Raw genomic sequence first — 10809 nt, 5'->3', positions numbered from 1 at the left:
AAGAGGCAGGGACAACTATCGAACTCAGCATCACAGACTGGCGTTGTCGCAACATCTACCTCAAGAAGTTGGTGTCAAACTGATCAATAGGCTCCCTGAAAGTATAAAGAATTCCAACAATCAAAATCAATTTAAAACTCGTCTAAGACGCCTACTGGTGTCTAGAGCGTTTTACTCTGTCGATGAATTCATGATGAGCCGCTGGGATTTATGAGAGCATAGGATCTGAGGTCAGTGAGAATGTGTTTGAGAGAATGTATGAAGATGTAAGTTTGACTGTGTGTGTGAATGTATAAGGGGTTGCTTATAACTATAATTATAAGGGGTTTCTTGACGATTGCGATGCAATGTTGAATTGTAAAGAAAATGCAATAAAAGATGATTTGATTTGATTTGATCTGGAGAAAAAACGGCAGTTGTCTGACTCAGAATGTGAGCTTGATCAAAGCAAGCAAAGAAAAATGCAAAAAGAACAAACCGACTATGAGATAAATATTCCTACACCTTTATTTCTTGTGCTAAGTAATAAGGAAGATGGAAAAACCTTGACTAAGGTGAGCCCGTTCCTTATCCACAAATCTTTAGTAGCCTGTGGAGGGCAACCTAAATCTATAAGGAAGCTGAGGAATGGAACTATCCTGGTGGAGGCTGCAAATTGCATCCAATCCAAGAAGTTCCTTAAAATGACGAGTTTTTTCGACCAGGTAGCGATTACTGTCCAGCCTCATGCCTCTCTGAACTCTTCCAAGGGAATCGTTTTCTGTCGAGACCTTATGGACTGCAGTGAAGGGGAAATAAAGGATGAGCTGCAGTGCGAGATGGTGACAGATGATGTCAGGATTGTTCGGACCGAAAACGGGGTAAAGTTTCCTACCCCGGGTCTCATTATAACATTTGCAAAACCCCATCCGCCAGAAACCATCAAGGCCGGTTATTTGTCTCTGTCTGTGCGGCCGTACTTTAAAAACCCCCAGCGGTGTGTCCGCTGTCAGAGGTTCGGGCACTCCAGTAAAGTGTGTTCGAACCCGGAGACATGTTCCCGCTGTGGTGATGAAGGACACCAAGAGGAGGGGTGCAAAAATGAGACGCAATGCATCAATTGCAAGGGAAAACATCCGGCATACTCAAGAGAGTGTAATATCTTTAACAGGGTCCCCACCCGACCGTGAAACCGGGAATAAGCCGTGAATTTCGTTCACCGTGAAAAAAACCTTAAATAAGCCGTGAATTTTGTTTACATACCGTGAAAATCTCTACAACTTTTGAATAAATAAAATCAACACGGGTCGTCGTCAGACGATCATATGGGAAAGTTGACCTTCGCTATTGCAAAGTAAAAAGTAGCACGCAATGTAGGGGATATACCACGAAGTTTGACAGGTGCTGCTATCTGAGCGATTTTACTGATAATATGGTTTATAAGCAAATGAGGAAAAGGAAGGGCCGGTGGGAGATCACGCTTCCGGCTCAAATCACGTGAGGCCTGTCTTTGTCTGTCGCCAGGTTCCGGGCCTTGGCTACGCTACGCGGCTGTAAACAAGGCATTCTCTGATTGAACGCGAGATTAATAACACAATTTAATTACTTGATAGATTGTCGTTTAATGTAAACACTTTTCGTATTGGAGTTTTATTGTATCAGATATAGTCTATTATTGTTTTCATAAAATAAAAAAAGTATACAAATCCTTAATCTAATGTAAGGAATTTAAATTACATTTTAACTTAATTTCATTCTATTAAATCCCTTATTTTATTTAAATATTAATGAGAAAAATGCTATTCAGTACGATATCTATATCGTTGTGTGTAATGACTGTTAACACAATGTAATAATTATAAAAAATTTTAATTTATGGTGGACAATAAATTGAATTAATTTAGGGTCTTGCGTAAATAAATAGTATAGCAATGTGACGGAGCAGAACCTACACGACACATATCAATTAACGCAGCGAGACCATAACTTTATAGGCCTATATAACTGTTTTAATTACCAGTAAGGACGTTTGAGAAAACAATTTTATTTTTCATCTCTTTAGATATTAAACGGTAGTGATATGCGTTTTCCTTATCAATAATACTTTTTATGATTCCTAAGCTGCATGGATATTACGAGTGTACACGGTTTAAATCTTTTATGGTGAATGTGTGTTTAAATTGTATAATGTATTAGTAAAATATTACAAATGAAACGTCATGTTATAAAAACGTTAGAAAAAAAACCATTGCATTTTTTCTAACCAGGAAACAACAAACGTCAAGTAACTTTGTAGTGTTAAGCTTTATTACTACAAAACTACAAATCGAGGAAGTCGTCCAAGTATAATTTTGTCGGGTTCCATACGACTACGTTAACGCTATTAATCATTTCATGCAGATGAAAAATATATCGTACAAGGTTCATTTATTGTAATGTGGTGCAGCGACGTTATGGTAAAAATAACGTTTGTTGTCTACTGTCAATGAGAGTGGAAGGGGAGGGGTATATCGTGTACTCCACTCCCCCATCCTCGGACAACAGCTGGTTTCATGTCTCAACATGAAAGATTTGTTTCTCCAGCTCGGCACTCCAATCTTATTCTTATTGTGAGAATTGAGTTAGATTTCATTTGGTGTGTCAGTTATTACGTCAATTATTTATTAGTTACGAACTGTATTGTGAAAATTTGATTTCTTCTGTCTTGTTGTTTGTTCTTTGTTTGTCCTTCAGAAGAAGCAGTAACCAGTACACGAGGTAAGAAAATGTTCATTCATTTAGTTTGTAGCCTCCGGTAGCAGCATTAATAGACACTTCTTTTTCTTGCAAGATAATCAGTTTTATGATCGTGATCACTGATCAGTGGCGGATTGGCCGTTGGATACAAGGAGGTTTTCAAACTTAACTATAAATAAAGCTTTTATAATTATCAAAAAGGCGAGTTCTTGTAAATTTTCGGTAGCGTAATGTAATAATTAAATTTATTTTATTTTATATTATATGAAATCTATTTATTTTAAATTATAGAATCAACCATGTTTAAATTTTAAACCAGATTCTAACAATTTAGGAAAGGATTTTGAACTAAAGAAGCCGACGGCGGCACGGAGGGTTGTCAATGCCAGCCAGCTCCATTGAGAGAGTATTAATCGTAATGGTAGGACGACAGCGATGCAACGTTTCTTTTAAAATTTATTTATAATCAAACTTATAAAACTATAACATTTTTCATATCCATGTTATAAGAACATGTACTCTGTTAAAAAAAATAATATATAAATCAAGCAATATTTTTTTAAAGTAGTTTAATTATGACTAGATCACCTTTTTGATTTCATCATATGGCTGTGCCCCATTACCAATATTAAATAAAATTAATTATTTAAGCTGTAAGGATTCAGATTCACAAAACCATGGGGGGGGGGCAGGAAACAGCCAAGGTATCAAATGATGCAATCCGAAACTGATCGTGATTCGTTCTCATTGCAGTAGGAATGAATAAGTATTAAATCTAACGTAATAAAATGAACACTTTAAAGTATGTAATGTTTTTAAAATGTAAAATTTATTGGAAAATGTTATTTTACTAACGCTTAATGTTTATTTTTATAAATAGTATATAACCTGTAAACTATTTCCTCAATTCCACAATTTGGTACTATTCGATGTTTATAACATTTTATTTCCCATGTATTCAATTTTCATTTTTATTTTGTCACACAGATTATGATGTTCGTACAAAAAGTTGTGAAATACTGTTGCCTACCTTAAACGTAAACACTGCTGACAATCAGCATAGGTCCTGTTGCGGAGCCGGTCCCCTCCTCTTTGTGGGCTATAAATAACTCACCTCGTAGATCTCTTATCTATTATACGTGGCAACCTCTCTTCGTCTTTTATTTAACGAATCAATGATTTAGAAAATCTACAATATCTCACATTCTTTTTATTGTGTTTGACATATATATATATATATATATATATATATATATATATATATATATATATATATATATATGGAGAAGATTAATTTGTAAGTTAAATTTCTCTAGACTGACCTTTTGAAAACCTTTTTTACTTGTTCATGTGTCCAAGTTCCTCCGGAGACCTCATTTTGCAAACTCAATTATCATTACATTATTTAATGTTGAAAGATTATTTTGAACGTCAGGATGTGTAAAATAAATTGACAGTGTACATTTTGATATTCTTTATAATTTATTATGATTCAATATATGTGTGTGTGCGAGCACAGGATTTCTAGATTGAGTCTAGTGCAAATAAAATATTCATACTTACGTTACTTTTCAAAACCAGTATATTTTATTTTTTATCGTAAAATGCTTTTGAAAGAATAATTCAAATATTGAATTTTTATACAATGTACATTTTGTAGTAATTAACAAAAATGTCAGCAATATTCTCATAATTATAAAAAACGCTAGAAAATGAGAATGAATGGGTAATATTCTTAAAATAATTGATGAAAGGGTTGTAATGTGTTAAAATTTTTTGTTCAAATGTTTTATTAGGGGCGATTTCGTAAAATAAATATGCTAACTCCATTTAATAATTGTATATGTGTGATCTTGAACAGAGAAGCATTGTTTATTTCCGGTGCATTGTTTGATTAACGACGACTCTCTTCATCAGTCTAGTCACTGGCTTTGTCCGTGTCTTACACAGATTATGCAGTAGTCGTGGGGATTAGATTTTAGTAAAATGCTAAAATACAAAATAAAAAAATATCTGCTGTTTTTTTATTTTATAGAAATAAATAAAATCTACATATAAAATTAATCCTTTGACTTTAAATAAATTGTTACCGATTAACAATATATTGTACAGTTATGAAACACTCTTAATTTCTCATTTATTTGTTCAAATGTGAAAACGTTAACACGAACCCAAATAAGAGACTATTTATGTTTTTGTTTATCAGAACAATTACAAAAATATTTCAAATAACTAAAAACGTCTTAAGATATAACTTATTGAAGATAAGAAGCAATATCTTCTTTGTCATTTTCAATATTTACGTCCGTTGTGGTAAATATAATAGACGCGATGTGGGATGCTTTAGCCTTTGAATCGCCTGTCTCCCTTATGTCAGTGTGTCCACTGCAGACTTCGCAACTTATAATGTAAAGTTAGGTCACCAGTTGTTTTCTCTTCATCATCACTTATGCGTTATTTTTCTGTTGGTTAAAATTAGGTTATATTTGTGCCAGATTCAATTCCTTATCTTCTAAAAGTTCAAAATATCGATACAGCACTTAACTCGAACTAGAAATTTCCAGTACTCGCACACTTGTACAATGTAAGTTTAACTGACTGTAATACGGGGTTTCCTTATTTTCAGGCCAAAATGCCACTTCATTCAAAACCGAGCTCAACAAGTTTTCAACCATCGTACCTCCTTGAATTTCCTTGGGTCAAGGAACACCCTTCTATTAAAACAATGGCAATCTGTTCGTGGTGCAATAAAGGCATAAGCATCAGTGGGATGGGTAAAACGGCTTTAAAAAGCCATTCTAAGTCCGCCAAACACATTTTAAACGAGAAAAACAGACAGAAAAGCCTTCCATTAAATATGTTTTTTAAAGACAATGTTGCTGACAGCATTTCTCTATCAGGAGAACCTAGTAGCAGCCGAGATCAAGGGGCTATTGGGATCCAATTAGCGCAGGCTTCTGGTACGGAAAGCTCCCTCAGACAGCCGAGTCACACAACTGTTTCGACATCACGTCCCCAATCCACAGTGAAGCAATATGTTATTTCTGAATCCGTGACAAGATCAGAAATATTCTGGTGTTTACAAATAGTTGTTAATCATATTCCCTTTGCAGTTGCAGCTCGCTGTGCTAAAAGTTTGAAGTTTCAATTTCCTGATAGTGAGATAGCATCAAAACTAAAGTTGGATTATACCAAAGTAGGATATTTGATCGTGTTTGGTTTGGCACCACATTTCGAGAGACAAATAGAAAAGAAACTCAAAGAATGTTCTCATATTGTTCTCTGCTTCGACGAATCTTTAAATAAAGTTAGTCAACGGCAACAAATGGACGTTCATATTCGTTGGTGGGATCCAGCCAACAATCATATTGAAACAAGATATTTTACATCAATATTTTTAGGTCATACCAAAGCGGAAGATCTTCTCCGAGGAATCAAAAGCGCCATTTCGCCTGACACTTTAAATAAAATAGTTCAGGTTTCTATGGACGGACCTAACGTGAATAAAAAAATGTTCAATGATTTCGAGCAAGAACTGCTAGATTCACCAAATGGCCATGCCCTGTTAAATATTGGTAGTTGTGGTCTCCACACTCTTCATGGCGCCTTTAAAACTGGCATGAAAGCAACAAAATGGGATGTTGTGGGATTCCTTAGAGCATTGTATAACTTATTTAAAAATTCACTAGCTCGTAGAGCAGATTTCACCTACTACAGCTCGTCTGATACATTCCCTTTAAAGTTTTGTGCTGTCAGATGGGTGGAGAGCGGCCGTGTGGCTCAAAGGGCCTTGTTGATACTGCCTTGCGTTAGGAAATATGTAGATGGTGTTGTTAAAAATAAAAAAGAGCCTGCATGTCGCAGTTTTGAAGTAGTCAAAGATAATTTAAATGATAAGCTTTTGGCAGCCAAATTGGCATTTTTTTTATGTCAATTTGTGGTCTATTTGAACCATTCCTCAGAGAATTTCAAAATGATGCCCCAATGGCTTCTTTGCTAAATAATGAGATTAGCTCATTAGCTTTGAATCTCATCGAAAAGGTTGTAAAACAGGACCATCTGGATACGGTAAGAAATCAGATAGATAAAATGGACTTATCGCCCAACAATCTTATCCCAACCAAACATTTCGATTTGGGGTTTGCCACTAAAGATGCTCTCAGGACATGTGAACCAACATCAGATTTGGAAAAATTAAATCTTAAGAGAAACGCAAGGGAAGCTGTACTTGCTATGGTGAAAAAAATAATCGAAAAATCACCCATAAAGTACCCTTTGTCAAAAGCCATCACCCGTCTAGATCCGAATGTAATTAAAAATAATTCGGTAGAAAAACAGCTTACTTCATGTTTAGAGCAATTAGTTGCGAAAAAATGGATGACTGGTATAAAGGCAGATAGTGTGAAACGACAGTACCTCAAACTGTTCTCAAATGAGCACGTATTAAATCAGTGCAAAATGTATCAAAGACATGAAAAACGACTTGATGATTTCTTTGTAGAAATAATAAAAGTTGAAGGTGTGGAGGAGTATAAAGATTTAAAGCTTTTCATTCAACTCATTCTGACACTTTCTCACGGAAATTCTTCTGTTGAAAGAGGCTTCTCTGTCAACAAACAGTGTATAGTTGAAAACTTGAAGGAGGAGAGTTTAGTCGCGTTGAGAAAAGTTTATGACGGCGTATCAGCAGCAGGAGGATTGGAGGCAATGGAAATCACTAATGAATTAGTTCATGCTGCAAAAAATTCCCACGCCCACTACTCGGAGCACTTGGCAAAACAACGAGAAGAAATGAAAGACAAAATTAATTCTGAGAAAGAGAGGAAGCAAGCTGCAATAGAAAAAAAAGAATTGGAAGCACAAAAATTCCAGGTTTTGTCCGACGCCAGGAAAAGGGCAGCTGAGTTAGACGATAAGATACAGGAACTTAGCAAAAAGTGCAAATCGTAATTCACTTTTATTCTAGACATTTTTATCAATTTCTTTATTTATGTGTACAAATATAATTTTTTTTGTATAAACTGGTACCAAATAACTTTTCTTATAACAAGTTGTATATAATTTTTATACATTTAACGTTTATATGTTATTTTAATTTCAATAAAACTGCCTTTTCTTATGTACTAATTAAAATGTGAACCTGTGATTATGTGAAAATTTTCCTGTGGAAGAAATCGATCGAAATAATAATAATAATGTGTTAAACAAGAAAATAATTTAATAATCACGCAAGTGTACTTCATGGACTCAAACGAGTTAGCCTTAGCCAACGTACGAATCCTGTCACCCTGCATCTTGTCTAACCTGTGTCAACAAAGTTCTCTTCAGATTTCAACAAACTTGTAAGTTAAAGAAAATTATGAGCTATGTGCATGCTAATTATATTGAAATTTGTCTTTGTCATTGCTTTGATGACTGTTATGATGATGTTTTGTAAAAATAATATGCCTTGTTATATTCATTATGTAGAAAATCGCACATAAAATCGGGCGCTCGCCGCTCTTTGCTTGCGTCGTAACCGAAGCCTATTGTTATTTCGTTCTTTTAGACGTTTCCGTCAATTCCTGCACGACCAATGACATCGTTAGTCAAATGGGAAGAAGTTTTATATTGTATTTTACCGCTCCGCCGCGTCTGTAGTGTTTACGTCTCAACTTCGCCCCTCTCCAACACGATTTTGTTTGTACCGGTAACGTTGTTTATGAAAACTTTCCGACCTTGAATTTTAATTTTTTTAACCGTGAAAACCGTGAATTAGCCGTGAATTTGAGTATTTAGATTGAGTGGGAATCCTGTTTAAAGAAGAAAAAGAAATATTAAAAATCATGACTATCGAAAAGCTTTCATTTAACGAGGCGCGTAAAGAGTACAGGAGGAGGGTCGCCCCAAACCAAAAAAAATGAGTTTCTTACTCTGAAGCTGTATCTGTCCCTGTTCAGACTGCACAGTGTTTCTCATGTACAGTCTTGGAGGGTATGGTGCGTGCATTGACTGAGCAGGTGGCTGCTCTGGTTCAGCACCTCGCCGCAGGTGCTGGGGAACAATCTGTGGTCTTGCCCACCCGTCCTGGGTATGACGTTAAACTGCCTCTTCCCACCTAACCATTCCCTAATTCCTACCAAATCCCCCTCCAGGGTGTTATTAGTACCCGTCCTCTGACCGTTCCAGTGCATGGCTCGCTGGGAGTGCTTAAGCCGGCACTAGATGCCCTATCTGGTGTCGGTGAGAGCTGATGTGAGCTTGTCTCTGCCGAGGCGTAAGTCATGTACTGGTTCAGAAGCCAACCACTTCGGTCCTTGGTCAGGAAGTGTTCAGTAGGCAGGGGTGTCGGAGCCCCTGTTGCCACGTGCGAGTCCAAGTTGTGCGCGTATTCCCGACTTGGTAATCGATGGAAACCGGGCCTCGGGGAACTGAGGTAGGGTTGTCCCCCAAGCTACGGTTTGTGGGACACCCGAGGGCATGCCCGCTCCCGGTGAATCGGCCCGCACTACTAAACACGATGCGCTGGTGACCCTATATATGGATATTCAAACCACCCCACCCTTAGGGCAAGAATTCGGAGGAAGAGATCTTAATGATCCAGAGAAAAAACGACAGTTGTCAGATTCTGAAAATGAATCATATATAAAACAAAGGAAAGTGGAAGAAAAAGTAAATGCAGAAAATATGAACGTTCCAACTCCATTATACCTAATCGTGAGTCATAAGGATGAGGGCAAAACTCTAACAAAGGTTAGTCCTTTCCTTATAAACAAAGCTTTTGTTTCCTCAGGCGGTCAGCCTAAATCGGTAAGCAAACTGAGAAATGGAACTATCTTGGTGGAGGCTGCAAACTACATCCAAGCCAGGAAGTTCCTTCAGATGACAAGCTTTTTTGACCAGGTGGAAGTCGTTGTTCAACCGCACTCCTCACTGAATACCTCTAAGGGGATCGTCTTCTGCCGTGACCTGATGGAGTGTAGTGAGGAGGAAATTAAGGACGAGCTGCAGTGTGAAATGGTAACCGATGTGGTCAGGATGCTTCGGACGGAGAATGGGAAAAAGGTTCCTACTCCTGGTCTAATTCTGACCTTTGCTTTTCCCCAACCCCCAAAAACTATTAAGGCTGGGTACTTGTCCCTGACTGTACGGCCATACTTTAAAAATCCGCAGCGGTGTTACCGTTGTCAGAGATTCGGGCACTCTACTAAGACGTGCTCGGGCCCTGAGACTTGTTCCCGTTGCGGCGATGAAGGCCACCAAGAGGAAGGTTGCAAGAACGACGTCAGATGCGTGAACTGTAAGGGCAAACACGCGGCCACTTCGAAGGAGTGTAGAGTTTACTTAGAGGAAAAGGAAGTATTGAAGATCGTTACTCTTAACAAACTCTCCTTTAACGAAGCCCGCAAAGAGTACAGGAGAAGAATCGCTCCAACCCCTAAAAAGGGAGTCTCGTACTCCGAAGCTGCTTCAACCCCAGTCCAATCCGCACAGTGCCCGTCATGTACCGCTTTGGAAGGTATGGTACTCAATCTAACAGAGCAGGTTGCCGCTTTGGTTAAGCAGCTTGCAGCCGGTACCGGACAACATCCGTTGACATCCGCCAGTAATCCTTCCCAAGCAGTCCACACGCCCCATACTAAGTCCAACACACAGACTCAAGCTCGTCCAACAGCTACTTCTACTTTCAGAGATAAGGTTCAACAAAATACGAAACCCGCCTTATCTTTGGAAGAGAGGAAAAAACTCGCCGACAAATTAAAAAAGAACATAGAAACAAAATCAGAAAATAGATCCAAATTCCTAGTAAAAAAGACTAATCCATCCTCGTCCAGATCCTCACAATTATCACTTGATGATGATATGGTTGAGGACCCTTTGGAGATGCAGACAGAGTTCCAAACTGTTCATGGTAACTTCCGTCCTGTATCTAAACAAAGAAAAAAAATTACGATGAACTAGCACAAAATAAAATATATAATATAAAATGCTGTTACAATGGAATATTAATGGTTTGAGAAGCCACTATGAAGACTTAAAATTACTCATAAATACAAGAAAACCTAAATTTATTTGCCTACAAGAGACAAAATTGTCTCCTCATACTCATTTCAA

At 37.4% G+C, this 10809-nt stretch overlaps 1 protein-coding gene across 1 annotated transcript; it reads left to right on the top strand.

The window, feature by feature from the left end:
• Nucleotides 1-461: 461 nt before the first annotated feature.
• On the top strand, nt 462-1169 carry LOC124358593. Its single transcript, XM_046810899.1, has one exon. It carries the CDS (start codon nt 462-464, stop codon nt 1167-1169), a length of 708 nt encoding a protein of 235 aa, XP_046666855.1.
• Nucleotides 1170-10809: the final 9640 nt, after the last annotated feature.

Source organism: Homalodisca vitripennis, chromosome 3 (assembly GCF_021130785.1).
Source record: "Homalodisca vitripennis isolate AUS2020 chromosome 3, UT_GWSS_2.1, whole genome shotgun sequence".
Lineage (NCBI taxonomy): Eukaryota > Metazoa > Arthropoda > Insecta > Hemiptera > Cicadellidae > Homalodisca > Homalodisca vitripennis.
Note: the sequence above shows the minus strand (reverse complement) of the source record. Positions and strands in the feature narration are given on the sequence as shown.

Coding starts and splice junctions, on each gene's coding strand:
- LOC124358593 (XM_046810899.1), top strand. CDS start 462: ATGCAAAAAGAACAAACCGACTATGAGATAAATATTCCTACACCTTTA.